The sequence below is a fragment of the Malania oleifera genome, chromosome 8 (assembly GCF_029873635.1).
Source record: "Malania oleifera isolate guangnan ecotype guangnan chromosome 8, ASM2987363v1, whole genome shotgun sequence".
In the NCBI taxonomy this organism is placed as follows: domain Eukaryota; kingdom Viridiplantae; phylum Streptophyta; class Magnoliopsida; order Santalales; family Ximeniaceae; genus Malania; species Malania oleifera.
In genome coordinates, this window is record NC_080424.1 from 76,815,220 (window position 1) to 76,836,135 (window position 20,916).

At 36.6% G+C, this 20,916-nt stretch overlaps 1 protein-coding gene across 1 annotated transcript in view; it reads left to right on the forward strand.

The window, feature by feature from the left end:
- The first annotated feature begins 3,266 nt into the window (after positions 1–3,266).
- The window catches only part of LOC131161262 (casein kinase II subunit alpha-2), a 40,528-nt gene continuing 22,878 nt past the window's right edge, over positions 3,267–20,916 (forward strand). The window contains exons 1-3 of the mRNA XM_058116903.1: positions 3,267–3,638; positions 8,617–8,746; positions 11,519–11,713. Of these exons, the coding sequence (XP_057972886.1) occupies positions 3,553–3,638; positions 8,617–8,746; positions 11,519–11,713 (411 nt within the window). The 5' untranslated portion in view covers positions 3,267–3,552. The remainder of the gene's footprint in view (positions 3,639–8,616; positions 8,747–11,518; positions 11,714–20,916) is intronic.

Consider the following 20,916-nt stretch of genomic DNA (forward strand, 5'->3'; position numbering starts at 1 on the left):
TTGTATATATATATACAATAGTTTTAGTAGGACTCTGGTATTGTGATTGGTTGTATGGTATGTTGTAAATTACATTTCCTGCTGCTTAGGTATCAGAGCTGTATTTTGGGTATATCCCTGGTACCCATGGGTCCAGGTTGATTATGTTATTCAGTTGAATAGGATATCAAGATTATTATATTAAAAAAAATATATGGTAAATTAGGTAGATCATTACAATGGAAACCTTGGGTGTGACTCAAGGCGTGGACGTAGGCAAGGGGCCGAACCACGTTTACATCGGTGTTGAGCTTTTCTCCCCTGCTCTTTAATTTATATCTTGTGTATTGTTTAAATATTATATATATATATATATATATATATATATATATATATATATATTGTGATATAATCATTTGCATCTTGCCAAGATTTTATATTTTGTAGAGAAAAATGAAAATATGCAAAAGAGTCTATTCACCTCCCCTTTAGGCTCGACTCTAGGGCCAACAAATTATAATGAAATCTTTTCACATGTGGTCCGACACACTTCTATCATTGTAGTGTTGGGGTTAGTAGCTCATTATGATCTATATTTGGAACAAATGGATGTGACGACGACATTTCTTCATGATGACTTGGAGGAACATATTTATATGGTACAACCAGAGGGATTCAGTGAATCAGGGCAAGAACATCTAATTTGCAAGTTGAAGAAATCTCTTTATGAGCTGAAACAGTCTCCAAGGCAATGGTATAAAAGATTTGATTCTTGTATAATCAGGATAGGCTATAGAAGATGTGAGTATGACTGCTGTGTGTATGTGAATAAGTTGGATGATGGTTCTCTTATTTTCTCATTATTGTATGTCGATGACATGTTGATAGTTGCGAAAGATTTAACTGAGGTAAATCAGTTAAAGAGTTTGTTGCATAAAGGGTTTTGACATGAAGGATCTTGGTCTAACCAAGAAGATACTTGGGATGGAGATTCACCAGGACAGAATTGTAGGGAGGTTGTGACTAACTCAGGGTGGTTATGTGGAGAAAGTGTTGGAAAAGTTCAGCATGACTGATTCTAAACCGGTATGTACACCTATAGCGAGTCATTTTAAATTGTCTACTGTTGAATGTCCAACTACGAATGACGATATCCAAGACATGTCAAAGGTCCCCTATGCTAGCATTGTGGGGACATTAATATATGTCATGGTGTTTACAACACCAGACTGAGCACATGCAGTGAGTGTGGTGAGCAAGTTCCTTTATAATCCGAGTAGACAACACTGGGAAGCCATCAAATAGATTTTCGGATACTTACAAGTTACTTCTAGTTATGACATCATGTTCGGCAAGCAACAGGATAGTCCATCAGTTGTGGGGTTTGTTGATACTGATTATGCAGAGGATATGGATGACAAAAAGTTTACAACGGGTTATTTCTTTACTCTTGTGGGAGGACCTATATATTGGAGGTCCATGGTACAATCCTTGGTGGCATTGTCTACAACTAAATCTGAATACATGGCAGTTGCCGAAGTTGCAAAAGAAGTCTTATGGCTTACTGGTTTGGTCAAAGAGTTGGGTATACAGCAAAGTGGGGTTGTGCTACGTTGTAACGGTCAAAGCACTATCTACTTGGTGAAGAATCAAGTGTACCATGCTAGAATCAATCATATTTATGTAAGGTTCCATGGGGTCCAGGGATTGATTACTTCAGGTGGACTTGTATTGAAGAAGATTCACGCATCTGAAAATGCAGCTGACATTTTGACAAAACCGATTACTACTGAAAAGTTCAAATATTATTTGGACTTACTTCATGTCTTCAAGTGCTAGAAGGGAGACAGACCCAACCTAACATTCCAAGTTCAAGGTGGAGCAGTGGGTTCATGTTTTTCGGTTTCTCCTAAGGGGCGTATGTTCGCTAAAGTAGAGTTTGTTGTGAATTATGGCTCACATTCAAAAGGAAAACTTGAATAAAAATCAAAATGCAACAATGCAGTATTTTAGTTATCTCTGAAACTGTCTTCGGATTTTTTGAAACTGTCGTTTTGGGCAGTGAGGCTAAATTCAAAATTTGAATATGAATGTTAAGTTGGTTGGATTTTGGGGGGAAACCTCCAAATGAAACTTTATTTATATATTTGTCTAAGTGTATTTAGACAATAAGATCATTGTGAATTGTATTGTATTATCTCTTTTGACATTTACATAGTGAAAACCTTTGCCAATTACTCCCGTGGATGTAGGCATTACGGAGCCATGTAAATTTTTTGTTATTGTTCTTGCTTTCAGATATATTGCGTGTGTGTATTCTACATTTGTCCTTCATTAGTTGCTATGTTTAGATTTTGCTGTGCAAATACGAGTTTATACACACCAACTTTCTTGTAGGCCTAATCAAGAGTTGAATAAAGAATAGGTGGTCTCTTGTATGTCAAGCCTCACAATAAAAGGAAGGCTTTGGGATAACATGCTTAGTGCAAAGTACATTTGCTCAACTAATAGCATTCCTCCATTCTCTAATAGTATTCAAGCCAAAACATAAAAAAGGATAATATGTACATTTACCCAAAACAAATTCCCGAGTTTATATCGTGAATTAGTAATAAATTAGTTATGTTTGAGAGGATGAACTTGAATTTATGTAAACTTGAAAGAAAGTTAATATAATTTCATCTCGCATTTTGTCAAAATTCACGTAAATTTAATTTGAGACTTGAAAACTCATACTCACAAACGCAATACTAGTCATTAATTCAGTAGCATAAAAGTCAAAAAAGAAAAAGAAGAAAAACTCAAGTTAGGGGTGTATTCAAGTCGAGTCGAGTCGAGCACAGTGAGATACTCAAACTCGACTTGATTCGATTAAAAGATGTTGAGTTCAAAAGTCAGCTCAAACTCGATCGAGTACAAAGTTGTTGAACCCGAACTCAAACTCAAACTCGACTTCATTGCAAGTTCTCAAAACTCGAGATTGATTCGATTATAAATTAATATAAAAATAAATATTAAAAATATATATAAAATATATTTTACATCACTTATATAATATATATGAAAAAAAAAAAAAAACTATAAAAGTTTGATTATCTTTGTGAGTAGTACAACTCAACTTGTTAAGCTACATAAGTAGCTTATCCTTATGAATAATCGTATTGACTCGAATTATATAGCGAGTTAAGTTTGGATAGATTGCAAGTACACTTAATCAGTCATTTTAAAAATATAAAAATTCAATATATATATATATATATATATATTTATTTTAAATGTGAGTGGATGTGAGGGAATTTTATTTTATTTTATTTTTAATTTCCCTTATATTGGCTGTTTGAACAAAATATGTCCAAACACAGCCGCCGAATCGACATGCCTAGATTGCTCGACGGTCCGAAAAGGAAGAAAACAGGGTCAGTGCACTGCACGCGCCGCTTGCATTCAGTGCTTTCCTCCAAGCTCATCACCTCTGCTTCATTCAAAGAGATCCTCACCGTCGTCAACTGACACACCTACGAAACAACACCCACTCCATCTACCCGTCAATCTCGTCGAGATCCCGTCGAAGCCATGTCCCAGGCTCGAGTTTACGCAGACATCAATGTCCACCGCCCGAGAGATTACTGGGACTACGAGTCTCTCACCGTCCAATGGGGGTATCGGCTCTTGTTTTTTTTGTTTGCTTGTGATTTAAATTCCGGTCTACGATCTCTCGTTTTGTAATATGTTCAATTCACCAATTTCTGGGTTCCTGTTCGATGATCTAGGGTTTGTGCGTGAATGCTTGTTTTTATCATCAATTTAAAAAAAAAATAAAATTAGTAGTTTGCATGAAGAATGGCGTTGAAGTGGGCTTAGGGTTAGATTGTTGAGTTGAGTCTTGCAATTTGAAGCGGTCTGCATATTTAGCCGTGGATAATGGTCCACGCGGTGTATTTTATGAAATGTTCAACCATGCAAGTCTTTTTGCTTATTTCAAGCTGTATGAAAATTCTTCCTAATTCCTGATGGCTAGAAATAATTAAACTAATAAGTCATTACTTCGTTATAAGAAGCATTCTTTTATTTGCCACCCTTCTCTCTCTTTTGTTTGGGGGGGGGGGGGGGGGGGCGCAGTTATTCCAGTTACCTCTTGGCTTTTTAAATAAAACGATTCATTAGTTCAAATCAGGAGGACTTCTTAACTGGCTTGAGGTGGGTACAAATGGTAGAGAAATTTCCGTTCTTGTATCCTCTTTGCGGATGACACAATTGTCTTTTGTTAGGCAGTGGTTAATAAAATTTTTAACCCGACACATCTATCACCTATTCTGCTTTGTTTTGATGTTGTCTCTAAGCTGAAAATTAATTTGGGAAAGGCACAAGCCGATCCTGCCAAGAGAAGGAGTTGAATGAAATCTCATAGTTGGTATCTTGGGATGTAAAGTATGTTTTTGGAACTTTTTGGGGGTGAGGAGTTTGGTGGTTTCCTTTGAATTTCTTAGATCTCTCACCTGGAATTCGGAGAAGTGTATCTGGGACACCATGGTGGTAGAAAAGAAACTTGCTCAATAGAAAAGACATTGCATTACTAAGAGTGGATGATTCACCCATAATCTCCCCATGAACGTTGTGTCTCTCTTTCCGATCCCTTTGTTGCTGAATGATTAGAAGGTAGGACAAATGATCTTTTAGGTCTTTAATTCTAGGATAAATTTAGTTTGAGGGTTAAAGCATTAAAAAATTTAATAAAAAACTCAAACATTGAATCTTGTTCCTATGAAGAAAGATAATTAGCGCTGTTAGGGTTTAGTTGATGGATTATTGTCCTCACTTGATGTCCATCTTCATGTTCCTTTTCTTTTTAACTTTTCAACAAGACATGAGAATTTGATAGGGAGAAATTTTTAGAGAGGATTGAAAATCACATGATTTAAATGGGGGTTTGAGGCACTGTTGCTTCTGCACAACTGCAATTATTGTTGCCTTTAACTCCTTTTCTCAGCGTCATCTGTTTATCTTTCTCTAAAGCTCTATTTTGTTTTTTCATCCTCCACCTCCTCTTCATCTTCCCCTCAATCTGATACTCCCCTTGATAATCATCCTTACTGTTGTCACATTACTCCCTAAGGACATTAATAGTTTTCCTTGTTTAGAACACAATTGAATGCTCTGAGTTGTGAATGAAAATTCGAGTATCATGAATCCTGAAATTAAAACGGCGCCAATGTTTAGGTATTAAAAGATCATGTTTCACCTTAGAAGATATTCAAAAAGGGTTCCTTTGGGGTAGCATGGATGAGAAAATTTCATTTGGTTAAATGGGAGGATGGGTGGTTAGAGATTAAATTCATTACCTCATTGAGCAAGGCCCTTCTTTTGAAATGACTTTGGAAGTTTATGACTGAAATGATTAGTTGTTGAGGAAGGTTATGGTTGCTATATATGACTCTGAACATAATCGGACCGGACTAGGGAAAAGAGAAATTTTGGAGTCGGGGTTTGAAAGAGGATGATAAAAGGGTGGAATGACTTCTTCACTTTGGTTTGTTTGAGGTGGAAATATTCTTTACGGTTGGTTGATGGGTGGGTTCAGAGGAGTTTATACTACAAAATTTTTTAAAAATTGTTGTGCCTCCTAATGGTACTGATTTATGAAGAGTGGGAACCAAATCGTGGTTATGGAGGTGGGATGTGAGATGACTAATGCTCCAAAAAGACCAAGGTTGGTTCAATAACCTCCTCCTTTTATGTTTTGAGCACCTTCCTCCTGCATGTATTATTACTAGACTGGCGCTTAAGTCCTTTGTTTGAGTTGTCGGAGAGCCACTAGTGATCTTGGTGTATGCTGTAGAACGTGGGCCCTGTGGGTCAGGCCTGCATTTGGAAGCATGGCAGTATCTCTGTCTACAAAAGCAAAAGTAGGCCCAATTTCAAACAAAATTTTCTTTTGGAGCATTAGTTCTCCCTGCATCAGCCATAGTTTTGGAGTGGCGGCCACTTCCTGGGATTGAGCTGTGGGAGGCCAATTTTGTGAAGTGTGCTGTAGATCCTGGCATGAAAAACCATTGGTCCTGTTGGTTGGGCTCATAGATAAGCCTGCTGGGATGCTTGAATCTTGGAATTCAAAAGATAGAGGAGGGCCTTTCCAAATAGACATGGCCTTTTAGGCTGTTCATTCTCTTGCATTAGAATGCTTGTACTTGAAATTCCCTAGATGCCTGCTAAATTAATATGGCCGTTTCATGATCTTTGAACTTCAGCATTGTTTACAATGGGCAAGTGTACACTGTAACAAAAGAACCAGAAGATGTGGCCTGTGGGGACATTACTGTTCTGACTTTATGCTTTAATTGACTGGATAATTAAAGGCTTTTGTCAGTATTCTGAAATTGGTTACATATAAAGATCAAGAAAATGATGGAAAAGCTTTAATGTTGATGGAGAACATCATTTACATCCAGAGTGGTTTTGCATATTCATGTCTTATGGGGAATAAATGAGTGAAAGTAATGTTTTTGACCTTGTCAGGATGAACATTAAAAGGATTTTTTTTTTTGCTTCGCTAGTTGTCTGCGAAGATTTCTGTTGAATTTGGGTGCTTGGGTTTGATGGTGACTAGGTAATATAGGCAAAATGTTGTTAGAGGTGTTTGCAGAGATTACTGAAGCTCTATGCTGATTCTTGTCATGGCTTAATTATATTGCAGTTGATCTGGGTCTTACAAAGTTATTAATGGGGCTTTCTTGGGAATAATTCTAGAAAGAGATTTGATTAATGCTACAATTGTGTAAAAAAGTTATGTTGCCTCTTATAGCCCTTTCATCAACTATTAGCTTTTGCTCCTGGGTCAAATTGCCCCGACTTTGTGGCAGATGTTTTAGCTGAAAGAAGCGCCAAGATTCTCATATTTTATGGATTTCTTTTTTGGGATTTTGTGATATATTCATTCACTTTTCTTTAATTTGATTTTTTTATTTTCTTTTTATAGGTTAATAGATAATTGTATCATAGTAGTCAAAGATGCAAGGCACATCGAGGCACAGAGGGTACTTGGAGCCGAGGCACGAGGCGAAGGCGTGCACATCACAAAAGTGAGGCGCACAATTATTAAAATTGTGTACAATGCCTATTTGGTGGGTAATTGATATAAAAACACATCAATAGGTATATTAGAATTTAAAATGCCAAAATATTTAATAATAATTATGACAACCAAGTACCAAGTTCCAAGTTAAACAAACATAGTTCAACATAAGTAATTAGGCATGCAAGAGTTCAAGTTTCAAATTAGAAATGAAATGAAATTGCCAGGCCAAAGGCACGAAAGCATCTTCAATATCAAAAGAAAAGAGTACAATAAAACAGCAGCTAAATTCAGTAAAAAATGTTATATATTAATTATAAAGTATAAACTTGCATTAAACATAATTAATTACACATTATATGATATTAACTTAGAGGCTTAATGCAAGTTAATATTATAAGAAGAAGCTGCTGGCAGGAGGCAGCAGAACTGAAGAAGAACTGAAAAAGAAGAAGAAGGGCTGGTGTGGGTCGAAGACGAAGGGCTAGGGCTGGTGCGAGTTGAACTGTCGAAGGCTGGATTGCTGGAAGAGGGCTAGAGCTGGTTCTGGCTACGTTTTATTTCTTAACAGCTTAAAAAATTTCAAGGCGCTACTCACTGCGCCTACCTGTGCCTCTTGAAGGTCACCTCGCCTGAAGAAGAATGAGGCGCTAGCTTGGTCGCCTCACTGCGCCTCATGTTGAGGCGCGCTTTTAACTTCTAGGAGTTGTATAAGAAGGCACCAAGGGGACTCATTTGTTTTGCTGTTCATATTATTTTTAATTGTTATATTTGTTTATTGGGGTTTTGTGCTGTTTTTCCCTCCATTTCTAAAAGTTTTTTACTCATTTTGAAGTACAGATTCTGTCCAAGACTCCGTGTTAGAGATTGTGTGGTCTAATTTGATTGGTCCAAACAAATGACCTTCTTTCGTTTGTTATTTTATTTTTACTACTTCAATTTCCCCCATTTGATAGATAAATATAAAATTGTATCAAAAGGCACCAGGTGGATTCATTTGTTTGCAGCTTCATATTATTATTTTTGGTTATTTGGGAAGGATCCCCATTGTGTTCTTGGTGTTTTGTTTTGTTTTGTTTTTCTTTCTACAAGCATGTTACTTGTGTTGAACTGCAAATTCTTTCCAACTTTGATTGTGTGGTCCTATACTCCTATGAGATGGGCCATTATGCCTTAGATCGCATTGACCTCTGCATATTATTTAAAAAATAAGTATGACTGACAAGGATAATATTTAGCGAAAGGTAAAAACAGTCATAGATCTGCTAGTAAGCCTGTGGTGCCACAATACAACACATGCTAGTATTTATGACTGCCCAGGTGAGGGTAGGGTGAAACCATTAGCCTACAACTATATCCTGTGAATTTCTGCCGTTAAGATTTGCTGATTGCACCAAACACACACACACACAAATTTGCTGATTTTTTGCCTCTAAATGAATGTTGGATTTTTATCATGGCGAGATTAAAAACAGAAAAGAACTGGATTTTTTTATGTCTTAACTTTGAGAATGGTATTTTCTTAAGGGTGCATGTTCCAAGCTTTTCTTTTCCCTTTTGATACATAGTGATCAGGATGACTATGAGGTTGTTCGGAAAGTTGGAAGGGGAAAGTACAGTGAAGTTTTTGAAGGTATAAATGTGACCAACAATGAGCGATGCATCATCAAGATCCTAAAGCCCGTCAAAAAGAAGAAGGTGATTCTTAATCTCTTTGCATATGGGATTTTGCAATTTATGAGTGTTTGTGATGCTTAATATGAATCTTAGCTGAACTTTATGAAACAGTTTTCTGAATGTTAACATATGTTTCATGTGCGCTATTCCTGATATATAGGACCCTTTTTTATTTGATAGATTTGACAATCATGTGAGGGTTGGAAGCTACGTTACATCTTACAGAATATTTGAGCTTTGAAAGTGAGGTTATGTTCTACTCATTATTTGTACGACAGCAGACTGTTTAATATGTAGTTCTCATTGTTTGGTGATGCACTTAAATTTGAGTTTTCAGTTGCGCGGGTAAAATGACTTATGTAACTTATGATTTTTATAACTTGTTTCATAATAACTCAAATGAGAAAAAAGTTATTTAATTGAATCAGAAGTCATGTAAATTATTCTCTTAAGTCATCCTAAACACTTATTAGTGAGTTCAAATTCGTAATAGTTTATTCTTTTCTTCTGTTGCCTCTGCATCTTCTTGCTAAAACTTAGATTGTATATTTGCTGTTTAAGTAGATTGCTTATCGTGTAAACATGGGAAACATGGCTGGAGAAGTTTAATAAGTTTTATAAACTTTCTGGCATTTAAAATAGGGAAAATTCTATAAAATGGCCCTAAGATGATTAGGGCTGTTAGAGACTGGATTTAAGTAGTTGGCCAATTGAGCTAACTTCAAAAATTTAACTAGCATAATAAGATTGAGTGTGGTTTGTGTTTAATGAACAATCTTGGATGACATTCTGGCACATGCGAATTCCGGTTGACCTTAAGTAGCTTGCTTTATTTTTTTTTTTCCCTGAAATTGGATTATAACTTATTTAAATGGCCTCATTAATCTCAAACTAGCCTGTAATGAGCCAAACTAGAGCAGCTCACTTTGTTTTACAGACTTTGTTGCGATCAGGTGATCATGCCCAGAACCTCAGTGCAATAGCTGTGCTAGTAATGTTTAATCCCACTAGGATATGCTTAGTAACTTCAAATATTTTGGTTAACTTATCTGGTGGCTGCTGTGATTTATAATTTTTTTTTTTTTTTTTGTGTAAGAGCATGTTTCCAGTTGTGGAATTCCATATAATCGAGACGTATCACGAATTGCCGGAGAATTTGTTTGTTTTACCATTTACCTTTTGGTTATGTTTGGTTCACAGAATGTTTATTCCTGGGAGTAAATGGAATAAGATAGGAATGTAATTAAAATCATATTGGAATATAATAATTTAAAAAAAAAAATTACCTTATGTTAAAGCTTGTGTTACTAAACTTATTCCTTCCAACATGGAATAGATAGGAATAAACATTCATTATGAAAATTGGGAATAGTCATTATGTGTCTATTCCATGTTATATATTCATAAAAAGTTTTTGTGATGTCATTTGCTTTATAATGACAACACGTGTGCTTTTGTAAGCTATTAAAGACATTCCATGAACCATTTGTAACCTTAATGGTCGACGACATATATGGGAATACATATGTCAATAGACAAACCTATCTGTATAGTTCTTATTTTTAGAACCAGTTTCACGAGCCAAGCTTGTTTAGGGCATTATGCTTGCTTGTGATTTCTTGTCTCGTGTACATGGAATGGGTAATGATTATATAAGTAGTATTGTTGGTTTTATTTTTGGAGTAGTATAATGCCTTGGTGGAAATAGTGAGTATGACTTTTTGACCACTTTCATGTTTTCCAGTGACATAGTGAGAATAGCATAGAATGCTCTTTAGGGGAGGGTGAGTGTTCTTCAACCATTGTAAAATTCACTAGTTATTGGAATTGTGTTTAGCCTAAATACACGTTGCCTATGGAGGTGTAAATAATGAATTGCGTTGCTTTACAGTTTACCATGTAGGCCTTGTTTGCTTATTGTTTCAGCTTTATTTGCATATGGTGGTTATAAATTTATTCATCTGGTGAAACCGTGGTCTACTTTCAGCTGACTAGTTAAGCTAGTGTGCTATAGTTAATGCTGCATGGCCTTTCGCAAGTTGTGAAGTGCTTGGCCTGTGACAACCAGCCATGGAAATGTGATTTGTTTTTGAAGTTTCTGTTTAGAACACCAGATGCTGTCATCAATGTACACATTTTTTTTTTCAAAATGGTTTGGAGAACAGATTTTAGATATAACGTTTTGTTTGGCAGAATTATGATGACAATTGTCTAAGTCATTACTTTTTGTTGGACTTTACAATTAGTTAAATAATTGGATCATGTGATTAATGAGGATGTGTTGCATTTTGAGGACACATTATTGCCATGTTAACTACACAGCAGAGGGATTTTGTAATTTTTCTCCATCTTTTTTGTTGACGGAATTGTATTTGGCTCTTCCATTAACTTGTAGTTCCATAACATTACATTATTCTGTATTGAGATCTGAGTGTCTTACGGCATGCCTTTGTCAATTCTCTGTGAAGAAATTTAGTAGTTTTAGTACTCAATCACCATTTTCCCCTGTAGATGAATAGTTTGGATACACCCTCTATGTAAAAACAAATATTTGAACTATTTTCTATTTCATTACATGTCTTGATGAGGTGCAAGTCATCTGTTTTTCCCTTTTTTTTTTTCCCCCTTGCGTTTGATTGGAAAGATTGCTGTCTTAATATTTGCAGGGTTTTTTGTTTGTTTTTTTACCTAATTGCATGCTAAGTCTTCCTTGATGTGTTGGGTAAATTTTTTCCTCATTCATATGTCCTGATAACTGTTCAGACATTGATGTTGTATATGTACTTTATGCAGATAAAGAGGGAGATAAAAATACTACAAAACCTCTGTGGAGGCCCAAATATTGTGAAGCTGCTTGATATTGTTAGAGATCAGCACTCAAAAACTCCTAGCCTGATTTTTGAATATGTGAACAGCACAGATTTCAAAGTTTTGTACCCCACACTGACCGATTATGACATACGCTACTACATATATGAGCTTCTAAAGGTTTCTTTCTTTGCTTGTTTCGTTGCCATTTTTTTTTTAAACATTCTTTTGTTGACATTTGCTATTATGCTTGAAGCATAGGTTTGCAGACTAAAATTGACAATTGTGTTGGAACCATGAGATTTTGCAGAATAACTTATTCATTTATTTGAAGGAAAGAATTTGAATCACATTATATTGAAACCAAATCATCAATAGCAGGATATCAAATTTTTTGTTTGCTAAAGCTTATGATTTAAGTAGGAGAGACATTCTATTGGAGTGACCCAGTGCAGACATTGATTCCTATTCCTATATGTTGAGTATTTACAATTTTGATATGTGAAAGAAACACAGAAGTTTGTGTTGCTGCAAAAGTTATGGCATTGATACATTCATCTGGGTGTTCTATTTTTTTTTTCTTTAAAATTGTAGGATTATATTAGGAGGGATGTACTGAAATGGAGTACCCATTTGTTGGAAAATAAATTTTCTCCAGCACTGCAGAGATTTATACACTTCAGAACAACAGGGTTTTGGTGCAACTTTTTTTGTTCCATGAGAGCATGTAGTTTGACTTCTAATTTCTTAACTAAGAGGGCAGCATTGACTTATGATTGGAATCTAGGACAATTTTTTTTTCTTGGTCTTGTTTTGGGTTTCTTTCCTGTATTGTTGTTATTGGTTGGCATTGTCTTTTTGTATTATAATTTTCTTATTTAAGGGGTTGGCTTTGACTTATAATTAGTAATTAAGAGTCGGAACATTTTTCTCCTGATCTTGTTTTCCCCTTTCTTTTGATTTCTTTTCCTGCATCTTTTGTTTATGGAGATATGCATTGGCTTTGCCCTTTTTCATTTCTGTTATCAGGTTTCCTCCATTATGTATGCTCCCTTTAAATTTTTTTTCCTCAGTTGTATAAAGTGTATATATATCATTAAATGACGATTCATTCAAGGAACATGTGCACCCAATGTTTCACGATAATATGCTTAGTACTAGTCTTGTCATTGGAGCAGATTATAACCTGATGTTTTAAGCCGTCATGCTGGTTAAGTTACATGTCAAAATTTGAATGCATTTGATTCAGGATTTAGAATGTTTTAAGCAGATCACTGAGTGTAGGACTTGTACCTGTATATCATTATGTGTCAAGCTGAGGCAGCAATTTTGGGTGGAGTGTGAGCCGTTATATGGTTCGGATTGAAGGCACTAGAAAAGCATGTTGGTTGAGGATGCTAGAAAAAATATGATGGCTGTGATATAGACAAATGTTGCCTTTTGATAGAGCTTAGTGGGAAAATAGGAATGGTTTAGCAGTACTAAATAGGAGGGAATAAGTTGTAGTTGCAGTCATTTGGTCACCAAATTGATAGGTCTTTTAAGTTGGAAGCGTTCCTCTTGATCTTCTTCTTCATCATTCTTCTTATGGTGGGAGACTGCTACAGAGTTCTATTGGGCCTAATTTTTCATGATTCAATTTCCGTTTTGCATTGTTTCGTTTACTTGGTTGCACTTGGGTAGGATCTTCGGGTCCCACACCTTCTTCAATATATTATTATTAATTAAAGGCTCCTCATTGTGTGGTACTCATGGTTTGCTTGTGGTTGAAAATATTGTGGTGAAAAGTTTTAGATCTGTCGACAATAGAAACATGGCAAAAAAAAATTATGGTTTTGTTGAAATAGGCTGGCAATGCTCTGCCAAAACATCCATAAAATTCTAAAATAAACTCAAATAATAATAGATGCAATGCATTGTGCACTAATTAGCCAATTCATAGTAAGGCAGAGTGAAACCATGGGTATGTTAAATGTGTGGGGATGTTGGTAAAAGCTTTGCTACAACTTTCTTAAATATAACAAAAAGTTCCAATTATGATAGTAAAGATATCTATTGAATTAAGAAGCAATTATCTGTAGTGTGCGCTTACACATGGTTAAAACGATAAGTTTTTTATAAGCCAAGTGCATGGTTAAAAATGATATTAAAAAAAGTTACTGTGCAAATTTCCTATCTTTACATTCTACTGGGCAGAGGTCTGTTATGCAAATCCTTCTCCACCACTTCACACAATTTTGGGCAATATCCTTTGAAAGTTGAGTGCTGTCAAATCCTTTTTTACCATGTCAGTCCAAGTTATTTTAGGTGTACCACTCGCTCTCTTTCAACCACTAACATCAACAAAATCGCTGTCTCTATAGGCTGTAGTTTGGTCTATGATTACAAGTGTCCAAACCATCTTACCAGCCCTTCTCTTATTTTCTATCAGTGCTACTCCTGCCTTTCTGTAGATATGTTTGTTCCTTACTACATAAATATTGTTAAAAAACTAATTTAAATCTTTACATCTATTTAATTTGACAAGTGTCCTGTTCAATTTGCCTTTTTCTTTTCTGAGGATTCACATTGTATAGTGCTAGTCTAGGTTTCTTTCTTTATATCTGAAAAAGAGAACTGGTTAGCTGAGTGCCTTATAACAATCAACATTTACACTTCTCATTATTTTGCTAGTGTTACTGTCTCATGCAATGGATTCAATGGATTTAAGGCTTGGCATCATAATCTGATGTTATAATTTTTTTTATCTCCATTTCTAGTTTCTTAACTAAATTAAGGCAACCAATGATTGTGTAATGTGAAAATTTTGTTTTGTCTGAATCTTTATCTTTTCACTGCTGAAGGAGAGCCAATATAATTTTTGTCAGTTTAATTCATAAATTTTGAGCCAGAGAACATGTGGTCCTATTGCAAAGCGTATCAGCTGGTTAAAAAGTTAAAAAATAAAAATGAAAATAAAAAATATTTATGCTTAACTTTTTTCTGGATGCTGCTCCAAGCCTTTGCAATTGACCGAAACACAAACCAACAACTAACAAAAGAGTGCAACTACAAAAAGCCCCATCAGGGTAAACAGAGAGCTGCGTATTTAAGAGCAGTTGGTCTGCAGTGAAGAAGAGATCTTCAACTCCAAGAGTAGCAAGCTGAATGGTAAGTCTAAGAGAAAATGGAAGACCAAGGATCTGAGGGAGTTTTATTAAGGTAGGAGTGGTACATCAATGCCCCAAGCTCATTTTAAGATGTCAACTACAAGTTTTGCATCTTTTTCAATGATTATTCGACTCGAATGATGGTGGGTTGTAAATTAGATGGCTAATTGTGCAGCATAAGTTTCCCCATAATTTACAAAATCAATTCCAAATGATGATGCCAAAGCACCCAAAACAGTGCCCAGGTGATTTCGAGCAATGTGAGCTGCATAGATTCTTCCATTATGAGGTGCAGCGAGGAAGTTCCTTTCTGCTCGAGAAAGTTCCTTTTTTCTTGGAGCCCTGTGTTGGCTCAGCGCAATCAGAGCCCTGCTTGGACTCCACCTGAACTGGGCTCTGGTTGGCATACCTTGGGAAGGAACATTCCTGCTGTTAATGGATGAACTCTGTCGAAGCATATCATAGAACTCATTGAAATTTTCCAAAATTAATGAGAAAACTTCTTCATGATTCACCTCTCCACATTTTCAAACACACATCTCTTTCTTGCTTTCCATCGGACAACATTGCCAGAAAGAGCAAGAATTCTTCTGACTTTGAAACTTAAATATGGGAGCACCACTGAGGATTAACAAGACCATAAAACCAAGACATCAAGTATCTGGCTTCAAGGACTGCCATATGAATACCTCGATTATCAAACCATATCATCATGGCCAGCTGACAGTTGAAGAATAAATTTTTAGCAGATTTCACTCCCATTCTTCACTGGATGCTAGGGTCAATTCCTTCAATTCTACTATTGAGAGTAGCTTTACTGGAATATCATTGGCAAATCCTCCAAAGAAGGATGTTGAAAAGCTCATATAATTTAGAGCTCCAGATCCTCTTCTAAAGAGAGGGGGCATTGAGATGCTAGCATCTGGGAAAAAAAACAGAGGTTCAAGCAGATTTGACAGAAAACTTACTGAGCTACGAGGAGTCCAAATTGCTCAGTCCTTGTAAACGGCTGGAGTGATTGGTTTTATGTAAATAAGTTGCACCATTACCTTTGAAGAGTTCCCAAATTAATCTGTTATTTCAGTTTTCCTGATAGGATCAGCGAGTAGGGGATCAGAGATATTGCTCTTGGGTTTAATTCTAAAATCATGGGCTGCTAGTATCAAGGTTGGAACCCAATATTAAGAGTCTTCATTTCTAACAACAATGCACATGCCTTTTTTAATTAGATACTCTCTTTCCCTCTCGGTTCTTGTCGAAGTGAAAGGGAGGGGTCAGTGGTGGGTTTCCTCATTGTATAGTCCATCTAGGCCTACTTTCAGGAGTGCGTTCTGGGTTGAGCTTTACTTTGTTTTGGGTGTTGTTCCCCTAGGTGGGTTGTTGGCGGGGATTTTAATGTGGTGCGATTTCTAGGGGGGAAGAAAGGGGGGGGGGGGGGAGTTAGTGCTAGTATGCAGCTTTTTGACTAGTTGATCTGAGAGTGTGATCTTAGATATTTGCCGTTGAGCAATGTTACCTATATCTGTGGGGTGGACTAGGGCTGTGGCTAGTAGATTGGATAGGTTCCTATTTTCTAGTTGTTGGGAGTCCTAGCCGGAGTATATAGTCTAGAGGGAAAAAGAATAGACTCTTTTCGCGGAATATGTATTTTTTTACAAAATAAAAACTCTTGGCAAGATACAAGAAATTATATCGCAATATAAATATAAATCATGCGCAAGATATAAAATAAAGAGTGTAAGGGAGAGAAAGAACAACACTGGTATTTTTATGTGGTTCGGCACCAAGCCTACGTCCACGCCTTAGCACCAAGCCAAGGATTCCACAATCCAATATATTCGCTCCTTCTGCAGTGGAGCAAGCCTTACAAACTTGGGAACAAATCCCTACCACTCACAAAGAGCCTTTATCGACTCGGTTCACAAAGAACCTTTCACAAGAAAATGGAAGATTACAAAGAATGCTCCTTACAATGAGCAAGTATGATTTACTACTCAAACCTCACACTATTCTCAAGAATTGAATTAAACACAATAAGTGAGCAAGAGAGAATGAGCACATGTAATGAAGAACTAATATGCAATGTGCTAGGTTTTGTATAAAATGGTGTTTTTTACTAACAATGATCAAAGACCTTCAAAACCATGTTAATACAAGTCTAATAGCTTGTATTTATAGCCCAAGAGCCAAAGGAGCCGTTGGGGGGAAGAAAAACTATTTTATTTGGTAAACTAGCCGTTTTCTGCCCGTTAGCGTCATTCTGCCCGTTGGACTCGTCGATGAATCCCCTGTGTTCATCAACGAGGTCCCTAAATCAGAAAAAGTCATAAAAATGAAAATTGTGGCATTTTGTCTTAGCTTTCCAAGGACACAAAGATCGTCCCATTTGGACTTTTCTAGAAAAAGTTATGCCCAAAATACTGCAAGGTGTTTAGGACTCAAGGCTGCACTACGGTAGTGACGATTGCTTTGTTTTTCCTTGTCAAAAAGTGTTTTAATGACTCAAAACATTCTTGAACAAAAGTATATGAAATATATTAAGTCTAATGAAGATTAAAACTTGTCCAAATGAGTTTCCTTTTGAATATAAGATATTTTAATTAATAAAACACGTTTGAAAACCCATTTTGATATCTTATATGCTCAGTATGTCCTTTTATAAATATACTTGACTTTCTTTGAACTTTTAGGACATTAAACTTGTTTTAACACAATCGGGACTAAGTATAAAAATGTTCTTAAAACTAGGATGTTAAAAACTTGTCCCTTTGAAAATATATTTGAGTTTTAGGATTCATTTGACAAACTCTTGTTTTAACTTAGAAAGCCATGAAAGGTGAGTTTGTGTTTATGTCTTTAGTGCAATCCTATAAACTCATATGTCGTAGTATGCATGTGCTTTGCTCAACTCTTGCTCAGAAATCATGCAAGAAACACACTCACAAGAGTTACAAAACATACTACCTCACACAACCCTTATTACAAATAATTCTACAATTAAGCTTCCTTTGGTTTTGCTTGGGTCATTCCGAGTATGTGTCCATTTGAACTTTCCTTCTTGACGTCTACTCAGTCCGATCTTTGCCTTCGATCCAATAATTCATGTATGAGTACCCATACTAAACATGATCTGCAAAGATAGGAAAACACTAGGAACAACATATAGGTTAATATCATCAAAACACATTAAACAATGATGGTGTAGCCACTAAGGCTAACACTAGTGACAAGGACAACAGATTCTCTTCTCTCTCCTAAACTATTCTTTTGAGACCTACATTTGATCGCCTTCCTGTTCTGCTAGAATCTAGTAGGGTAGCTTGGGATCCCACTCCTTTCAGTTTTGAAAATGTGTGGTTAGATAATGCTTTGTTGAAGCCATTAGTGAGAAGCGCCTGGGGAGAGGATATAGGGAGGAGTTAGGAAGGTTTTACGTTTATGAGGATTGAAACATCTAAAGGAAAAGCTAAAATCTTGGAATAAGGTGGTGTTTGGCGATGTTACAGTTAAAAAATCCAGAATCCTAGGTGAGTTGGAATTGTTCGATAAAAAGGAAGAGAAGACAAATTTCTTAGAGCATGAGGAGGCTAGAAGGATCTCTTTAAAGGATGAGCTGGAAGAGGTGATTTTTAAGGGATTGAGAGGCTTTAGGAAAAAATGCAAAATGCAAGGTAAGGATCTCTTTGTGCACCAGGCTGCCCTTTTTAGAAGCTGGAGGCAAAAAACTAAATTCAAATGGGTTAGGGAAGGTGATTGTAATAGTTGTTTCTTCCATAGGCTTGCTAATGGTAAGATGAGGAAAAAATTGATTAGGGAGCTGGAAGTAGGGGGGAGGGACTATTATTAAAGATCCTAATAGGATTGCTTCTGAGATCTATAAGGTCTTTGAAAATCTCTATTCTGAGGTGGAGGCTTGGAGACTGATGATTGAGGGTTAGGGTGAAATCCATTTCTAGAGATTAGATGCTTTGGTTAGAGAGACCATTTGAGGAGGAGGTGAGGGGGGCTAGTTTTTGGGATGGACTGGGATAGGGCTCTGGGTCTGGATGGTTTTAATTTGGCTTTCTTTCAAGGCTGCTGGGATATTATTAAGGATGACCTGTTTAAAATTTTGGCTGAATTTTATGGGAACAGGAGGCTGAGTAAGAGCATTAATTCCTCTTTTATTATCCTTGTGCCTAAGAAATCTAGATCCATTAAGGTAGAGACTTCAGAGCTATTAGTCTAGTCTCATGTGTTAATAAGTTCATCACCAAAGTTCTAGCTATCCTTGATGTTTGCAAGACTCTATAGGGTGGTTGATGATTTGTACCGCGGGTTGGCATCCCCTTGATGCCTTAAAATAATTATATATTTTATTTTTTCTGATAAAAAAAATCACAAAAGTTCTAGCTAATAGGTTGATTGTGGTGCTGGATAAGAAGACTATTTCTATAGCTCAGAGTGCTTTTTGGGAGGGGGGGGGGAGACAAATTGTGGATGCTATTTTCATGGTCAATGAGGTAGTGGAGGATATTCGTAGGAAGAAGAAGAGGGGTTTTATTTTTAAATTGGATTTGAAAAAGCTTATGATAGAATTAGTTGGAGTCTTCTGGATAAAATTTTTGTAAGGGTTTCGGTGAGCGTTGAGCAGGTGGGGTGTTGTTTGTCTAATGATGGTTCTCGGTAGTAGTGAATGGGGAACCTAAGTCTTGGTTCAGGGCCTTGAGTGGCATTAGATTGGGGGATCCTCTTTCCACTTTTTTGTTTGTCTTAATGTGTTGAGTAGAATGGTGGATAGGGCTGTGGATAGGGAGATGGTGAGAGGGCTGGAAGTGGGGAGAGAGGGAGTTGTGGTCTCTGATCTGCAGTTTGCAGATGATACCATTTTAGTTTTAGAAGATCACAACTCTTCTTTTAATTGTTTTCTGGATATCCTCAAAGTTTTTGAGTGAATTTCGGGTCTTAAAATAAATATGGGAAAAAGTGGATTAGAGAATATTAATGTGCTTTTTGATCAATTTAGGAGCGAACTACTGTTGTGGGGTGTGGTTTGTTAGAGTGGCCTCTGACTTATCTAGGGATCCCATTGAGGAGCAATTCTAGATGTGCGGATTTTTGGAACCTTAAAGTGGAGAGAGTTGCTAGGAGGCTTGATGGTTGGAAGGGGGCTCTTTTTCCCTTAGGGTGCAGAATCATTCTCATCCAGGCCTGCTTATATAGTATTCTGTTATATTTTTTTGTGTATTTTTAGAATGCCAGTGGGGATTACTAAGAAGATTGAGAAAATCATGGAGGATTTCTTGTGATCCGGAGTCGAGGGGTTTTAGGGATCATTTTGTAAGATGGGATGAGGTTTGTAGGTCTAAATTGGAGGGAGGGCTGGGTCTTGGAAATTTGGTGTCTATAAAGATCGCCCTTTTGGCTAAATGGTTATGGCATTTTGCCTTAGAAGATCACTCCCTTTGGCATAGTGTGATTAGAAGCAAGTACGGGATGGGTGAGAATGGGTGGGGTACCAATGGTAGTTTGAGATTTTCATTGGAGAGCCCTTGGAGGTCAATTTCTCAAACTTATCCCTTGTTTACTCATCACACTAATTTTGTGGTGAGGTTGGGTTCTCGGATTCAATTTTGTAAAGATTTGTGGTTGGGGAATGATATTCTAGCCACATCTTTTCCACGTCTCTTTTGTTTGAGCTCTGGGAAATATAGTATGAGTTATTTCTTTGTGGTTGATTCAAGTAGCCCTTTGGTTTCTTGGAATTTTCATTTCAAAGACCTTCTAACGAAAGAGAACTGTTGGAACTTTCATCCTTGTTATCTTTATTGAGCAACTGTCATCTTTTTTCTGCTAGGGATACTTGGTCTTGGTCTTTGGATCATCAGGGGTATATCTTGTAAACATTTTTTTTTTGGAGTTTTTGATCTATTCTAATTCTTGTTTTCCCCCATATTCATCTATTGGAAGGCGAAAGCTCCCCAAAAATTAAGGCCTTCATATAGCTGATTGTGCCTAATAAAATAACACTAATAACCTGTTGCAGCTAAGGAGACCTTTGATGGCCTCATCTTCAGACGTATGCTTGTTATGCTATGTGAAAACTCTGAAATGGTACCTCACACTGACTATGCTTGGAGAATTTGGAATAATTTATTTGGTGTGATGGGAGAATCTTGTGTCTGTCCAGAGTTGACGGAGGAATTGTTGTCTATTTCTTTTAAAGGGTTTGGTAGAAGGAAGGAAAGGATGACA